At 39.3% G+C, this 18627-nt stretch overlaps 1 protein-coding gene across 1 annotated transcript; it reads left to right on the top strand.

Annotated features, from left to right (window-relative positions):
* Positions 1-367: 367 nt before the first annotated feature.
* Positions 368-16099, top strand: LOC123169037 (DNA topoisomerase 1). The gene is made up of 21 exons (XM_044586892.1): positions 368-675; positions 1231-2279; positions 3081-3735; positions 3841-3927; positions 4895-4941; positions 5506-5615; positions 6675-6775; positions 7949-8041; positions 9766-9849; positions 9939-10022; positions 10159-10227; positions 10762-10821; positions 11353-11424; positions 13072-13179; positions 14034-14110; positions 14320-14403; positions 14594-14705; positions 14785-14874; positions 14947-15012; positions 15086-15181; positions 15382-16099. Exons 1-21 carry the CDS (start codon positions 583-585, stop codon positions 15505-15507), a joined length of 3363 nt encoding a protein of 1120 aa, XP_044442827.1. The 5' UTR covers positions 368-582; the 3' UTR covers positions 15508-16099.
* The last annotated feature ends 2528 nt before the right edge of the window (positions 16100-18627 follow it).

Here is an 18627-nt window from a genome sequence, read left to right as displayed (position 1 = left end):
ATTAATAAAGAACACTTGATTGATTATTTTTAATCGGTATATGTCTCTCTAGCGTTGGGACGTTTGGTCCTGAAACAACTTATCCGGTCTCTCTAGTCTATCTTCAAACAGTGTGCAAGATCTATTCTTTTAGTATAAACAGTGTGCATGACCTGATCTTTGAAGAGGTTTTCGAAGGAGCCCTCGTTAACTAATTGCTCTGTCGCGGGAGAAGAGGTGGTGTGGAAAAATTGGGGCTTGAAGAGCACGCACGTTCTCTTTATCGCCGTACCACACACAGGCATTAACACCCGCTGGCGGCTGCCCCGCGGGCCCAAGAGCAAGAGAGGCCCAGGGACAGCCACGAGGCGCCAGAGCCGAAGAGAAAGAATGGTGGCGAGGCTCGCGCTGTGGGAGGGCCCGAGGGAGAAGCGCTCCTGATTGAAGAGAAGAGGCTTCCCCGGCCATTGGGACTGGAAGCCGCCGCCGCCTACGCCTCTTGCCCCCACCCCCCTATCCACTCCCACCTAAAACCCTAGCTAGACCCCCCTCACACAGCCGCCCATGCCCCTCCTCGCCTGAGCGCCGCCCCCGCCCCTCTCAATGGCGCTCCAGCTTCGCCGCCTCCTCCCGCACGGCTACGCGCACCGCGCCGTCACCCTCGCCACCAAGCCGCTGCCGCCGGCGCCGGCCATGGTAATTAATTCATTTCCGTTCGCCTCCTGCTCGTTACTACTACCACGCTTCTCCGTCTGTTGGGGCGTTGGCGGGTGAGCGATGGGTGTTCAACGTTTTGCCCGTGTGACCAGTTTTGCCGCCTGCCTTCGTCTAGAAAAAGTAAATAATTGGAGCAATCTGCATTATTGCCTCCATAGTGGCACAATGCCAGTGGTGGTTGTTCATTGTCCATGGTTCATTTGACCGTGTAATGCTATGTTAGTACGCCGGCATTCATGTTGCGAGAAAAAAGACATGCTTTACCTACACACCCTGTGTTGAATCACTGTATCGAAACACACAATGCTTTAGTTTTATACTGCTCTAGTTAGACCACTGCTTCTTCTGTAGCATCATTCATTTTTGATAACACGACTAAGATTAATATGATACTGATAGACCGACAATGCTTTTCCCCTTGCACCATGCTTTTCTTTTACAGTATTTTTTTTTGCACATTCTGTCCAATAAGCATGATCAAACATGGATTTTTACGCATGCTCTCTAAGTATTGTGTATGTGTTACCTTTGCAGCTTCACTTTGGGACTTCCCAGAGATACTCATGCTCCTTCATGCCTTATTCGCCTTTCCGTCCTTGTCAAATGTGTGGAGTCGCAGTACGGAATAGTTCAACGAGGAAAATGTCTCTAAGAAATAGCTCTCAGCTCGCCCTACAGCTCAGAAGCAGTGCATTTTTTACTACTGGGCTCTCGGGGTACCACAGTTCTGTAAGTTCCAGGGCTGCAGCTGTCCGTGGAGTTGCTTTAAAGGCTACCAGTAGTGTTAATTCACGGCTCTTCTCGACTGCATATGGTAAAAATTTAAGGCTTCTCATTAGAAATAAGAGCTCATTTAGCCATCCAAATATAAATAGGGAAGATGGGAGTGCTGCCCATAGTTACTTCCATAGATCTGAGAGACGTAAAAGCACACTAGCTGCGTGTAGCACCATCGCTGATGAGGCTTCCACATCTACTAGCAAGTGCAGTGAGAGTGGTACAGATACTAAAAAGGACATTGCGAAGAAGAAGAATTCTAGAGGCAGCAAAAAAGAAGTTAGTGCAGATGTGAAAGAGAAGAAAGTTTCTACCAAGAAAAAGAGCACTTCTGCTAAAACTAGTAAAACAGCAGCAAAGACAACTGAGAAAGCTAGTGCGAAGCAAGAAGAAAAGAAGGTCGACGCATCTAAACCAAAGAAAGGGGTTGGTAGTTCCAAAGAGAAAAAAACAGTAACCAGATCGAAGAAACCTGTGAAAGCAAAGGAATCAGCTGCTATTGCAGCCGCTGAAGCCAAGAATTGCATGAAGACCACTGTTGATAGTTCTGGTAGCGAGAGGAGGCCACTTGTACCTCTTTACCCCCCGGTAGCTAAATCAGTAGTTGTTGTTGAATCAGCTACAAAAGCAAAAGTTATTCAAAAATACCTTGGGGACATGTATGAAGTATTACCTAGCTATGGTCATGTGAGAGATCTAGCTGGAAGGTCAAAATCTGTCCGCCCTGATGATGACTTCAGCATGGTATGGGAGGTGCCTACTGCTGCCTGGACACACCTTAAAAGCATTAAAGTTGCATTGAAAGGGTATGTTCTATAGTTTGGTTGTCGCTAACTTTGTTCAAATTTCGTTCTTGACATATATGTTTGCTATGCATTAGTTGCTCGGAAAGTATGACACATTAACATAATTAATTACTTCTACGTTCTATGGGTCATACGTTTGTCTCTAAAAACTTGTATTCCATGCAATACCATATGTCCATATCCTTGTCACTTTCTGCAAGGCTTAACTGAGTGAACACATGATAGTCGTCTTGGTTTCTGTTTTACAACATGTAGTTCATACCCTTTCTTGGACGTAATGTAATGTTGTGAGTACTAATATCTTTTGGGATGTATGAGCCATTCACCTTTGAGCATAAATTAGATTGTCCGTGAAGTGTGCAGTGTGATAAACAGTATCATGTCTTAAATCTCCTAGATTTATTATGCTCTATCTAAACTTGAGCCTTTCGGGGACACATGGACAGAAACTATAACAATAATATGGCGTTGGTGATGGTTGATTCGTCTCATATGCAGATTTTTTATTGTTAAGCTGTTCCTGCAGATAGTTTTGTGTTCAAGTATTTATGCCTATATTCTTCATTGCCACATCTAAGTATATGCTAATTAGTTAAACCTTTTTTTCTCTAGATCTGCCTTCAGCTTATAGTAAGTGTCATACATGTGTCTGGGTTAATTCTTACTTAAAACTAGGGCTAACTGTATATATTACATAAATTTGCTAAACTTGTCTTGTGCAAGCTTCTATGTTGAGTTCCCCTGCTTTATGAAGTTGTTGCTGATTGTCTTCTGTTATTATTGCTTATTTCTTATCTCCAGAGCAGAAAATTTGATTCTCGCTTCTGACCCTGACCGTGAAGGTGAAGCAATTGCTTGGCACATAAAGGAAATGCTTGAACAGCAGCAGGATGTGTTGGGTTCCCATGTTACTGTTGCAAGAGTTGTCTTCCATGAAATTACGGAGGATGCTATTAAAAACGCTTTAATGTCTCCAAGATATATTGATATGGACTTAGTTAATGCTTACCTTGCACGTCGTTCCCTTGATTATTTGATTGGGTTTGGCATATCACCACTTTTATGGAGGAAGTTGCCTGGTTGTCAGTCAGCTGGACGAGTCCAATCTGCAGCTTTGGCTCTTGTATGTGATCGGGAGACTGAAATAGAACGGTTTAGCCCGCAGGAATATTGGACTGTTGATACTGAATTCAAAACCCAGTGTTCGGATTCTTCAAAAGGCCTATGTCTTACATCCCGGATAAAGCTTCTCAATTCAAAAAAGTTGGATCAGCTTTCTATAAGCTCTCAAGAAGAAGCACGAGCAATAGAAAAGAGGATTTATTCTTGCCAATTCGAAGTAAGAGGTGTTAAGAGAAGCAAAATTTGCAAGAATCCTCCAATGCCATATATAACATCCAGCCTTCAGCAGGATGCAGCAAACAAACTACATTTTGGTGCAGGGCGTACCATGAAGGTTGTTTCTACCTAATAAGAACTTAGATGCATAGCTTTACTATTATAATACTGTCATTTACATGTAGTGATCTTTTGACTCATGTGGTTCACTGTCTGAATGCAGGTAGCCCAGAAGCTTTATGAAGGGATCAGTCTTTCGTCAGAACAAACAACGGGGTTAATAACGTACCTCAGAACAGACGGGTTTCATGTACGTACCATCCTGCTTTAGTTGATTGCCAAAGTAGTATTTGTTTGTAAATGTCTCAAGTTGATTGCCAAAGTAGTCTTTTTGTTTATAAATGTATCATGTTGGTAGGGTAAAACAATCTCTCGGTCACTTTTCTGTGATCTGTGGTTGTTGGTTAAAATTGGCGCATTCACACAAAAAACCATCAGGTTGGTCACTCTATATACAAGTGACTGTAGATAAAGATTCCACATGGCTTTGTCTTTAAGGGGAGTGACACTTGGATAAAGGAGGGAGATTATAGAGTGGGATGATCTTGTTTCTTGCTTGAATCTGATGCTGACACAGTGACAATACTCATCCTGGATTGGAAGCTGATAAGTTTTTCAAGTAGAGATGCCAGCTTGATGCTACGGCCAAAATATGGATGCTTTTGCTTAGTAGAAGAAAAAACTTAGTTATCAGCTCAAACATCTGATCAAGAAAATGGAGTTCTATAGGTCCTTACTGCTATTCCAAATAAACTGTCTGCTCTATTATTTCTTGACTTGCTTTTCTCATTATTTAGTTCCATTCATGTATATTTCTAGTACCCTGGGTAGCTACAGTAGTAATAATATCACAAACGAACAAGGAGGAGGAACTCATGTGCATTTTAATGAAGAAATATATGCATGAGTTTTTCAAGCAGTGATGATTTGAACTTAGGTGGTGAGATTGTACATCCACTCCCGCCCAAGTGAGTTAACTTTTACACCAACTTCAATTACATGAAACACATAATGGTTTATATGTGAACATTATTAACTCAGATACTCAATTTGGCTACAAAATCTTAGTTGTGATATGTGCATGAAAGATACTACTTTCTAACCTTCGATTTGAGAATTTCTTGTCAGTTATCAGTGATAGTTGATTGTTATGCTGTACTTGTTTTAATAGCCTGAAACTGTTACCTTATTTGTTTATTCTGTCCTTCCCATTGAAGATTTCTGATGGAGCCGCAGAAGATATTCGTTCGTTAGTGAAAGAAAGGTAACACTCTATTGGAATATTTTGTGAAGCTTGTTTAACTAAGTTTGTTCTGGGTTGCTAATCTATCTTGTTTCATGTTTAGTTGATCAGTTACGTTGTGCCCAATAATCTGATTTGTGCTTGAGTGACCAATTTCAACATTTCTTTCTCGTTGTCAGGATATATGGGATTGATATTGTGAGACATAATATTTGATACTATATTACTAAATATTTATAACCTTTCAATTGTTTTGCATTTTTGATGGAATGGCTAGAGAGCTTTCTGGTATCATTTTTATGAGTTTATTTCTTTTCTTGTCTAATCTTGTTTTTTAGAAGCTACTCCCTCCGTTCACTATGTTTTGGATATTTCAATATGGACCACATAAAACTGAAACGAGTGAACAAACACACTAAAACGTGTCTACATACATCTGATTTAGAAAAAAGTTAAATTATCTTATAATAGTGAACGGAGGGAGTAGTTTGAGAGATCAGTATCTTGGGAGTTCAACATGTTACCTTCCTGTTTATCAGTATGTCACCTGGGGTTTCCATTCTTGCTAACAAGTATTTGTTCTAGGTATGGAAAGCAGTATGCACCAGAGGATATTAGGAAGTACTTGAATAAGGTGAAAAATGCTCAAGAGGCCCATGAAGCCATAAGGCCCACCAGCATAAGGAGGTTGCCATGTAATAAACCCTCCTGTACTTCTGTGTTCACTCAATTATCGATGCTGCACTACCGTAAATCATTTTAGTGTGTTTTTTGTTGGTGGTGTGCGCCAGGGGGGGGGGGGGGTTCCGAAAAACATACTTGGTATGCGCTAGTGGTTCGTGAGTTGCAGATTTCATCTATATACTCTATTTGACAGTTCAAGCCCATTGCAATCTTTGGTTGCTAAAGTTTTTATTGAGTATCAACTAAAGGTGTTTCCTTTACTTATTGTCCTTTCTCTGCCTGTTTAATACTTTTAACATTTCTCATTTGTTCCGATGGAGAGAATTGGGACAAGGAGACTTGAAGTACAATGGCGTTGGGTGACGGAGAGCCGCTGTTGGGTCAGGAATACATCCAAAAGAGACTATCGAAAATAGACAATCAATGGCAAGAGAATTGTAGGATTTTAGGGACCATCGGGCTAGACACTTGCACCCTCCCTCCACTCCGTATTGATGACACCGACAGGCCAAACCTTAGCTCCTTCGACCCACCCTTCTCTCTTCCCTATGGTGGGTGTTGTTTACTACTCCCTCCGTTCCAAAATAAGTGTTGTTGTTTTAGTTCAAATTTGAACTAAAACCACGACACTTATTTTGGAATGAAAGGAGTAGTTCATTACAAATCAAGAGGTGATATATGTTGTGTGTTTTAATGGCATGCTTGGTGTTGTTTACTAGTTCATGTAAGTTCTCATGTACTCGTTGTTCCACATCTACCACAACCTTCTTTATATCACCTCTTGATTTGTAATCAGCAGGGTTTTGCCATCTGTTGTGTACATGCTTTATAATTGACCCATTCATAATGAATGATGGTTATGCTTGAAGTCTGCATGCGCTCTACGGCTGAAAGAGTACCTGAAGCGCGCGTTTTCCATTTTCAGAATTAAAAATTGCTAATGTTTCTTTGTTTTGCCAAATCTTCTGTAGCATCTGCTGTTCTTACTTGCATATATATATTTGAGCATTATAGTTTTGGTCTATTGTTTTCGATTTTTAGTTCTATGACTATCATTGTATCTCTTTCAGCATCTTTGATTGGAATACTTGACGAGGATTCTTTGAAACTGTACACTCTAATATGGAGAAGAACAATGGCTTGCCAAATGGAAGCTTCAAGGACTGAGCTGGTTGGTTACTGTCTTCATTTTTATCTGTTGTTTATTACTCCATTCTTTGGGATGGCTGGCCACTATGTGCATTTTTACGAAGCCATATTGTCTCCAGTAATGTTTTTCTGAACCTTGGCTCAGCTAGACCAAAGGATCTCACTGTACACATGTTTTTGAGATTCAAGATTGCAAATAATTTGTCGATCAGCCCCCTACTCTTTCCTCATTAAAAACCACGAATAACATATGCTTCCAATTTGAAAGAAATATGAATTCAACAAGTTTGCAGTGCATTGGTAGCTTGCTGCTCATATTTGTATGCTATATCGTTGGTTCAGTTGACCGTAGGTTTAGGAAACTCCTCTCATCCGTCTATGGAAATCATGACAGATTGACAGGTATAGAATTAAGAGGGATTTGTAAGTTGACGTCTAATCAAGCTAACCTATGTTCAGTTCCTTTCTGTCGATAAATGAGGCAGCTGTGTTTATGACAGAGCATTGTGCCTAAATGTATCGATATTTCTTTGTTGTGTCAGTCTGTTTTTTAATTACCAGCTAAGCCATCTGTTTCACCTTTCACGACTTTCACCAAGCCATCTTATGAACAGAACCAAGTCAGTATAGAAAGCTGTCTGATGGCCATATGAAGTGAAATGCTTTACCCGTGAACCTTCCCCCCCTTTTTAAATAATGGTAAAAACCGGAGAGAATGCAACTATTTTAACCATTAAAAGGGATGTCAATAAAACCTCCAGCTCTTTTTGAGAGTAAGGGGCAAGTCCGGCCCAGCGCTTTAAAAAGGGATGTCTTCATTCTACAGGAATCTATGCGAAGTGCAAGAATAAATGTGGTGGTCATCTTTTGAGATTAGTTGTATATGATATGATTGAGTATTTGAGTACAAGAACATCATGATGAGGCATCTACCTATTAAAATTTGTTATAACTTAAGGGGGAGAAATTTCATCCAATTTATTGTGGCTCTTCGAACAGATTTCTGATTGTTGTGCTAAATATATACATTTTGTTGCTGTGTCAGTTAATGAAAATGACATCCATTTTCTTTGATATGCAACTTAAAGACATGCTAAATTCTTACATTTTTGTTTTAGATTTTCATTATTTTATGTCCTATAAAATTCTATGCTTAGTTTCTTATTCTGTGTGCGCGTTAATAATTGCATTGTAGATTCAAGTTGACATTAGTAATCCTGAAGGCGACATGATTTTTCATTCATCTGCATCAAGGCTTGACTTCAAGGGGTACCAAGCCGTCTATGAGGTAGGTTATAATTTTAATCCATCTAGGCTTTTTGATCTTCTGTCACTTATGTTTGCCCAGGTAAGAAAATATGTTGATTGTCTTCTAATGTAGCCTTCTCCACTTTCCTTTATGCTACTTTGGCCAGCCTATGAGTAGATTTAGTAGAAAATATGCTGTATTCATCTCACTCATGACAACATTTCATGTTTCAAGGGATGAGGATGATTGCATAATTGGGTTGGTCTTTATCATCTCCGTAACCTTAATTTGGTTTGTATCTGTTACGACGTGAGCTGGTCCACACCAACATCAAAGGAGGTGCTCAGCGCCTGCTGCAAGATGTAGACGTGATAAAGTTCCTTTCAGTTAATTTCATAGGCCTTAAGCGAATTGTTTAAGATATGAACAGATTCTTTTCTCTCTATTACTTGAAGTTGTCAGGGCCTCCCACCCTGTTCGAAACAGGAGGCAATCAATTGAGTTGAATTAAGCAAGAATTAGGGAGTTTCTACCTTTAGCCTTGTCCCAAATACGACGCATGTCCCTCTCTTCCCTCCACAAACCCTACTTCATAACACCGCATATATATTTATGTGTGCATTAGGGGTGATGGCTCAAATACAATCTTTCTGATCCACTGCTTTATTCTTTTGGATATAAACATAGATGACAAATGTATTCTCAGTTAGATGTGGATATAATTTAGAATACAGGGGCCAAACTAAGAATTGATATATGATTAGTCCATCCCATAGTTCTTTCTGATTATTCCTCTGTATGTTTCCCATTCATAGAAATCTTACTTTTGGCAATACTTGTGGAGTACATGAATTATAGTACCTATGTTCCTCCTTTTCTATAAACTCTTATGTGGCATCAGGGTTTGATTTCCAGAGACTGGCTATAAATTTCCCAGTTGGACGCTTCCGGTTTTCTGGGAAATTTTCGCTGGCGTAAACGGACCATTTCATTTTTTTGTAAGACCTAAGGATCATTGTATGCAACAATGATAATACTAATACACGTGTTCTTCATAAGATGCATATCAGGAGGGTGTGCTTAATGGTCTCAACTCTCAACTGTCTTGTTTTTGAAAAATTGGGCTTTGGCCTGGTATGAAAACCCGACCATTTTCAGCAGGTTCTTCCTGGTTAGTTTGGCATCTTCTACAAATTTAACATGTCCTGACACATTTTTTGTGGGGAAGTTTTGACTCATTTATGGTGTGAATCTGTGAAGTATACGCACAAATATTATACATTGCTAAGTATGATCATTAACTTGCTAGTCTGTTATTGATTTTTTTAACTGAACTTGCTTGATTGTTTATCTTCCACTGATGCAATTTTGATCTTTTTGCATTCCGTATTCTTATATTATGTATGTGAATAAAATATGCCCTGTTTTTCACCAGTAAATCTACCGAATAGCTTATTTATATTGATTTTTCGTTGTAGTGTTTTGTGTTGTGCCGTTGTGCGTAATCATGTAATCTCCCTGTAGAGTTTCTTATCTAGTTTTCTCCATAGGACGTCTTATTTCCTACTTTTGCTTAAATGCGTGAATTTCTGCTAATTCATCAGCATCTAGTTTTCCTAAGGAGTTGATGTTTAAGCTTTCGCATGGATAGAATGAGAATGTGAATGTGTTAATTAAAGTTTGTATTTTATAAAATGTCTGTGTGCCTGGTGTTCAGTTTTATGAGCTTACTGAACCCATTAATGAGAATGTGTTGCTTGTAGGACACTGAAGCAAGTGGGTCCAGTGAAAGCCCTGAAGGAGAAGCTGCACATCAGGATAATTTTGAGGCCTTGTCCAAATTAAAGGTTAGCAGCTGCTGATTACACTTTTTTTATGTGACCACATATTGCTGGCCGTCATTGAACTAAGTCATAGCATATATCCTTTTTCTCAGATGAAAGATTTGGCGTCTCCCGTTAACGTGAATCTTGGGCAGCACTTTACTAAACCTCCATCCCGTTATTCTGAGGGTGCATTGGTCAGTAATAACCTACGGTTTGGATTTTTCACTTGTTGTTCCTCTTATAATTGTACATGCCTGAAATAAGAAGGTTTCCTTAGTATTGGTTTGTTCTGTAACATAAGATTTTCACCGCGTGCCTTGTAATCTCCAGATAAAAAAGATGGAGGAACTTGGAATTGGAAGGCCGTCTACGTACGCCTCTATAATGAGGGTGTTGCAGGTAGCGTAACGTGCTACTTATTGTTATGCCCAAAATACATCACATTCCCTTTCTAGAATGTCCATTTAGCTCTTTCTAGTATATCTGATGATTTCTGAGTCGAGTCTCTGAATGACATGTTTGGGTTAGTTGGCTCATGTAGTTGCCCCTCAACTGCTGCATATGTCCTCATGCATGTCACAGTTGACTTTTAGGTTGCTGGGAAAGCGACTTTTTTAGTGGTCTGCAACACGGGTTCGATTTTCTAGAACTGGCCTACTCTTTTGAGTTCTGGCACAGACTAACAGATCCCCTCGGCGGTTACTAGTATGCACAAATGATTAGTTTTCAGTTTTATCCAGGCTAGATATATAGGTATTATGTTTTGATAACAATAACACATGGCCAAGACCAGTAGTTGAGAAGGCCTATGGATTCACCATATGCCAATTTGTAGTTTCATTCATTATTATCGGCGGTACTTTCTTAATTCATTATCATTATCAACTACTTGTGCGAGTGGATAAGAGTTTTTGCCATACTTGTGCCATCCAGGACCGGAAATACGTGACAATAAAAAGTCGAGTTCTGCACCCTGAGTTTCGTGGTCGAATGGTATGTTCTTGTTCCTGATGCCATCTTCACCCTTCTACAAAGATCCCGTTTTGTCAAAACAACCTCTGTTCTGATTGCCATCTGAAACCATTATGTTGATTTGCATAGAAATAATGTCTGACAGTTAAGTGCATTGTTTTTGTATCATATTATCTCCACTTCCAGTGCATCTGTATGCATTTTACCAACGCGTCATCTACTCATCTTGTCATTGTACCTTTATTACTCTTTTTTATGTCTTTAAGATGACAAAGATGGATTAACTCACTAAAACGTACACATATTGCTCTGCAAACCATTTGCTCATTACAACGTTATACATTTCATGGTTTTGCAAATGCTCAAGTACACTTCACCTGTTATTTCATTTTTCTGCTGTTTAATTTTGTTGCATATTGTTTTAGACTCTGTTTTAGGGCATTCTTTCAGTTCACCTAGCTGAGGTTGCACTATTTCAGTTTTCTTGTGTCTGATATTTCAGCTTTCTTGTGTCTTTTAATTTTAAATATGCTCAACCATATGTTTTTTCAGGTCTCAGCATTTCTTTCACATCTTTTCTCTGAGATTGCCGATTACAGCTTTACTGCTAACATGGAGACAGAGGTACTAAACACTTTCCAACCTATAGCTTATCTGTACATTTTGTATGTGCTTGTTCTTTACCATGGTTTCAGAAACCAGCTTATGTAGCGGCTTAGGCAAATATGAAATTCCAGGAAATCTGCAGGTTGATTTCAGTAGAAAGTGAGATCCACATACTTTGAAAGAAAGGTTACACCATGCTCATAGTTCTTTTGTTGCTTTAAATAATACTATCAACATTATTATTTAGAAACGTGTAACTGGTTCAAAATATGCAAAATTGAGTGGTTTTGGCCTGCTGTTACCTCAGGTTCAGCCAGCAATATGGCTGCAGAATGAATAATTTTGGAATTGTGATTCTGAATCCATATAAGAAAACTTGTTATGGCAAGGCTACAGAGTCATGATGGAATTCTACCCTAGGGCTATGATTTATAAATCCCCGTCTGGAAGCCCAACTTTGATCCTAATAAAGGCTTAAATTACAGGCCCGTGAATAAATTAGTCCGGGCCTTTCAAAATTTGATTGGATCCCCTGTTTTAGTCGAGCCCTGGTCCGCCATATGTCCTCGATACATCAGGAAAGTAATAATTTGGTAGGTAGAGGTACGTCTGGATATAAATATGACAAATATCGGGGGCAGAGTGAGATGCAGCTGCTGATCACCACAGGCAATGAGGTATTGAGGTAGACGCCGTCCGCCACAAGCTCCCCTCCTTCGTTGTTTCTCCGGCTGTCGATGGCCATGTACTCTCCTCACTGCTCGAGCGCCACCCTTCTCCCAACCCTCACCGGCGGCACTGAGCTGCTCCTCCACCCTTCCACTGTCGCCGTCCGAGTCTCCTTCACCGACGGCACAGAGCCTTCTCTACGTCGCTTGATCTGACCATGTCTTCTCTATCTGCCGCTCTCACGGACAACTCCCTCCCCAGCTCCTCAATGCTTGACCTCCGCCAGTAAGATCTGCGGGGTGTTATAATTGTCAGATGTGTCACTCAGTCTGAGCATCTTGATCGCTTTTGATACTAGGATTTAGGTTGCCAAATTTGTTGCTCCGTGTCTTGAATATTCTTGGATTCAGATACTAAACTTCTTGTACGTGTGTACATTCAGAGTTGTTTAGGTTAAATTTTGGTGTTTTCAGAGCACACACCTGTTGTTTGTTGAATACTGAGACTTCTATTTGTCCCCCTGTTGCTGTATTCATGTCTGAGCTCACTTAGTTCCATGTTTAACTCGGGATTCCCATTTACAAGCGAACTAAATACCTTGTATCCAAACGACATTTACATGGGCAAAGGAATACAAATGTATACACTAGTTTTTGTTGGTGCTCAGTAAAATACTGGGGCATGTGATTTACAGGTTTGCAAGTTTTATGGTTTCCCAAACGGAGCCTAACCGGATAGCCTTTTTCCTTAAAGAGGATTATAATCATAAATTCATAATGGAACTGAGGGTACAGAGTCAAGATGGAATTCTACCTTAAGGCTATGATTCTTAACTGGATTGCCCTTTTCCTTAAAGATGAGTACGGGGATGATTTGCCGAATAGATGTGGGAATATAAAGTTTTTTCTTTCTGTTGTTAACAGTAAGTAACTAAGCATATGAGAATTCAGTTGTTGTACTAATCCTCTTACTGTTTCTTTTTCTGCACATAAACAGCTAGACAATGTCTCTGCTGGTTCAACTGAATGGAAGGGCCTCCTGACAGATTACTGGGAACGATTCAGCAAATACTGCACAGATGCTAGTCAATGGGATGTTAGAAAGGTAATTTTATTTGTGGTTTCTGGGAAAATCTGCACCCTGGCACTAAGTTTTTTCACCTAGAATAACTACTTGCATGGTGCTATTGCTCAATGTTTTTTCTATCTCGTAGCCACTCTCTCCTTTCGTTACATTTCCTGAATGTAGCAAATTTTGCGTTTCTTCCAGGGATATATAAATGATAAGTTTTGGGCTGAGATCATTCTCTATACCTACGGGTGCATCTTATTTTGGATGGATAGTTTTCATTATCGGATGAAATGCTTTCTATCACGGACGCGGCTGTTCTGATCCTGAGTTGTAAAATAAAAAAAAAATCTGATTTTTTTTGTACCGAACTTTGACAAATGTTTTGATTGGTTACAAAGTTTCATCACCAGATGGCATTTGTGGAAAACGTGGGAAAAAAAAACGATGCTCCAAAACAAAATCATTTTTATTTTATTTTACTGAACACCCGAGCTCGGGTCAGAACAGCACTTTCGTTTCTATCACCCAAGTAAATCACAGTTATAGATTATTCTTGTCCAAACAAAAATTCATTTATATTACGTAATTGCCATTTTTCCAGTGCTCATTATAATATTATGGTAACAGGCTTATAGATGTACAAAGTAAGATGTAGTCAGCTCACTGACCACCCCAGGTAAATGGCATACTGGTCCTAGCTGGGATTGCTGAACCCCCAGTAGGTTGCTGAATCCCACCTGACATCATCCCACCCATTTTAGCATGTCTAATCCTTTTGATAGAGATCATTGTTAGTGTTTAGCAAATAATATGTTACCATATTATCTTACTGTTACTTCTAAGTATTGAAATTTGAATCTGGATTTGAATTACCAACCTTGTTGCAGGTAGAGAGAATGCTTGAAGAGAAATTCCTTCCTATCCTCTTTCCTGACCTTGACACCGATAGTAGGGTTTGCCCTAGGTAATGCATACCATCATCGTACCTTGAATGTATTTTATGCTGTTTAGGAAGTTCAAATATTAATGCTGGCCATTTCCCAAACATAAATGTTTGCACAATTCGTACATGTTCATTTGGCACGGGAAATAGGATGTTACCCTATTATGCAATGTATTAACCATGTTTCTTCCTTAATACAAGTACTTAACATGCTTGCTGAATATCTGCAGTTGTTCTGAAGGGACCCTGAGATTTAAAGTTAGTAGGTACGGTGAAGGCTATTTTATAGGCTGTGACCGACATCCGAAATGCAAGTATGATCTTTTTATCCCTACTAATGAATTAAATGCCTTGAAGTTGGAGCTCAATACCTGCTGCAATTCTTGTTTTCTCTTGTTACAAGTTGTAGTTCCCACTGCAGTTTCTTGATTATAATAGAGTTTCATCATATCTTTTGTATGAGGATAATGCAATCATACCTAATGACTAAACTAACTATGATAGGTACATCGCCCGCACATTATCAGATGAAGATGACGAAAATGAAACCTCCGAGGAAACTCCGAAGTCTTTTGAACCTCGGTTACTTGGTGTCAAGCCTGATACAAACGAAAAGGTTTTTTTCATTCTGTATGGTATCTGGCTTTATTTATTTCTCAGGAACCAAGTGTATAACATTTTTGCTCGTTCTACAGGTCTTCTTAAAACAAGGTCCTTATGGTTACTACATCCAGGTTGGAGAGGATAGGAAAGGAGCGTCCCAGAAAAGGGCTCCTATTTCCGAGGTAATTATTACGGTACTTTGAAAATTGTCCTTCCATAAACTTACCGCAAATATCTTTTAAACTACTTTTCAGGTCAAAGATATTAACTCTATCACCATCGAAGATGCAATTGAGCTATTGCAGTATCCAAAAGTTCTGGTATGCTTTTCTATAGATTTTAACATTCTGTACGCGTTGTTCAGTTGAATCATGACAATATCGTTGTTAACAGGGGAAACATCCTGATGATGAGCATCCTGTACTTATGACACATTCTAAAGCTGGATTTAGCGTCCGGCACAGGAGAAGCCTTGCTCCAGTGCCAAAGGTATGTGTTGTTGTATTATTATAAGGTTTTTATCATTTATGCCAGACACAATATGAAATGGGATTCCCATGTTGGTGGCATTGTTGTCAATTGGTTACAATTTTCTATAATAAAAATCATATGCAGTTACATTTATACAGTTCTCAGTTTGGACTTTCTCATTGCAAGTCTAACAATGCCTTGAAAATGACTGATGGCAGACTCACGACCCAAAGAAGGTTACACTTGAGCGTGCACTGAAGTATCTGACGGGTAAAAATGTCAAAAAGTTTGGTCGACCAAAGGGAAAAACTAACAAAAATGCGGAACCCATTGAATGGCATTAAGTGATCAGCTGTCACAGATGCAATGTTGAAAGTTGCACAGGCTCCGAATAACAAAGGTCAATTTCAAGCTCGTGCACAAAATTCAGAGTGGATCAGTGGTAAGAATGAGCAGTCAGTATTTATTCAACTGCTTATGTGTGCCTAGCTGCTGCCGATAATTCCCGGCAATGCTTTTTGATGATGATGGGCCTCCATGCGTGAAAGGACAGCTGGTCACAACTAATAAGCATATAAAACATGTGCGCATGCGCTCATGTCTTTTGAGTTGTATTTTTTGCTGTATTTCTCCATAATCCCCCATAAAAGAGAGGATATACACGCAGATGAGCAACATCTCTCTGCGCTTCATTCTTTTATGGGTCACCGTCAGCAGCTGTATAGAAAACACAGATGACGGGCAACTTACCAGATTATATACACCCATAGTTTTTTTTTGCCACTAACATTTTGTAGCATTCTTAAGCTGCTAATGTCATCATAAAATCCCGTGGTCGATTCAAGTGGCCACCCTTTTGTTTCTTTGCAAATGTATCCTGCCGCAGCAAATAATGTAAAATTTAAAGAAAGTTTTAGTGGCTTGGTTTAGAGGTCACTGATTGTTGGTTTATACTATCTGACTTGTAAACTAGCATATTCTTGGGCAAAGGAGAAAGGACTATTGAGTGATCGCCGCATTTGATGCCAATTGATGACATGATAGCTCATAAATCAGTACGCCATTTTTTCACATTGGTGCATCATTTGCATGGTTGGATACTTGGATCGGATCAGATTCACTTGAAGACTGCCTTTATTTAAAGATGACAAAGGAGAGCTGGTGGTTCAACAGCCGATAGAAATTAACCTTACCTGGACTTTGTCATTGAAGAGGTGCATATTCATCTATACCATACCAATCAATCATCTTTACAAGTTCATGTACATTGTCTTTTTCATGGTTGTGACCAGGGACGAAGCCAGAAAATAGAGATAGGGGGGGCAAGAACAAAAAACATCAAAATCTTTGGATACATAGTCACATAACTTAGTAAATATTGGAAGATAAAAATAGTCAATGTACGTATGTTGCTCCATAATAAGAATAAAAATTACATATCTATTAATTTGAAGTCGGATTTACGAGCACCAGTATCAAATATCTCAATAATATCGTTGGAGCTAAACTTGGCTGCTATTTCCTTCTCAATGTAGACTATAGTGCAATGACGAAGAAAATCATCTCCCAATTTACTTCGAAGACGTGTCTTGACAAGTTTCATTGCGGAAAAGGCTTGCTCTGCTGTTGCAGTTGACACCGGAAGAGTTATTACTAATCGTAACAACCTCTCAACCATAGGATAATCAGAAGACTTGCCAGTTTTAATTATCCCTTTTGTCATATCAGCAAGTGATTTGCAATTTTTGATCTCTGGATGGTTCAATGTATCAAGCTGAAAATGTGGTAATTCACACTCCAACCGATCTCTTTCTTGACTAGTAAAATCAGCAGGATAGAATTTTTCCACTAGAGTGCATATCTTTGACTTGTCGAAGGCATCATGTCTAGGGTCCAATGATGAACAAAGATCTAGAAGCTCCGTAACTTGAGAACTGAATCGATCATTCAACTCCAGAAAATAGAGATAGGGGGGCAAGAACATAGAGATAGGGAAAGAGACATACCTTTGATCCATGTCCGGGATATCAATCTCATGTTTCGCACAAAATGATTTGACATCTTCAAAAAGACTTTCCCATCCATCTTGTCTCAGTTCAGCAAGCAACGACTTTGTGTTAGAAACACAATCCAGTGCATTAGCAATATCCAAACTTTTATTTTGAAGTTTAACACACAAGATATCCGTGATTTTCATAATTCTTTCCATTAGGTGCAGAATGAAGACAAAATCAAATGTGTTTAATATCTTCAGGGCACCTGCAGCGTCTCCTCTTGAATTCCTTGTAGCTGAGCGATCAGTTGCTACACTTCTTAGAACTGAAATAGTTGCAGCAGACATCTTGAGCAAACTTTTGATTGACTTATAGTGTGAACTCCATCTCGTGTCCCCGGCCCTTTGTAAAGATCCTATTTGATTAGCCCCTCTTCCAGTGTCAAGCTCTCCCAACTCAATCTCTCTAGCAATTTGAGCTGCCTGGTTTTCTAGTAACTCATCATTACGTTTGGGAGATGCACTAACTGTATTCACAACAAAATTTGCATGTTGGAAAAAATTGTGAACCTCATTTACCTCCCTTGAAGCGGCAACCAAAGCCAATTGAAGTTGATGAGCTAGACAATGGATATAATAAGCATAAGGACACTCTTGGAGAATTAGAGCCTTTAGCCCATTCCACTCCCCTCTCATATTACTTGCTCCATCGTACCCTTGGCCTCTAATATCTTGCACATTCAACCCATTATCAACTAGGACAGCAATGATTTTATTCTTGAGAGTCAAAGCACAAGTGTCACTAACATGAACAAGATCAAGGAAACGCTCCCTTATCAACCCTTCTATGTTCACAAACCGAACAACTACTGCCATCTGCTCTTTTTTAGACTCATCCCGACATTCATCAACCAGTATTGCAAACTTGCTGTTACCCATTTCTTCTTTAATTGAGGTTTGCACTTTCGTGAAAGTATGCTAGCAATTTCCTTCTGAATAGTTGAGGAGGTGTACTTTGCATTTTTAGGAGCATTCTGTACAACTTCTTGTACATCCTTATTATAAGAAGCCAAAAGCTTAATCATTTCCTTGAAATTACCTTGATTCTTGGAATCCTCAGATTCATCATTTCCTCTAAATGGACATGCTTGAAACATTAACCACCTGATGCAATCAATAGAGAATAATTATTAGATGTGATGTATTAAGAAAATTGTCTTAAATTAAATATATGTTTCTTACCTCATGGCATCAATAGAAGTCTTAAGCCTCAGTCTTGCATCAAGAACCATTTGCTTAGTTTGCTTTTTCATCACCTTGTCAATATGAATTGGATTATTTTTCAGATTTTCGTAACACCGAACTGCAAAGTTATGAGCAGAGCTGGGAGTAGTGCCCATATGTTTGAGAAAAGCACATTCTTTTCCATTGTTAACCTTCTTCCACTTATCAAATCCTTTGACAGTGAATG

This window comes from Triticum aestivum, chromosome 7D (genome assembly GCF_018294505.1).
Source record: "Triticum aestivum cultivar Chinese Spring chromosome 7D, IWGSC CS RefSeq v2.1, whole genome shotgun sequence".
Lineage (NCBI taxonomy): Eukaryota > Viridiplantae > Streptophyta > Magnoliopsida > Poales > Poaceae > Triticum > Triticum aestivum.
The sequence above is the reverse complement of the archived record's forward strand: the minus strand, read 5'-3'. Positions and strand labels throughout refer to the sequence as shown.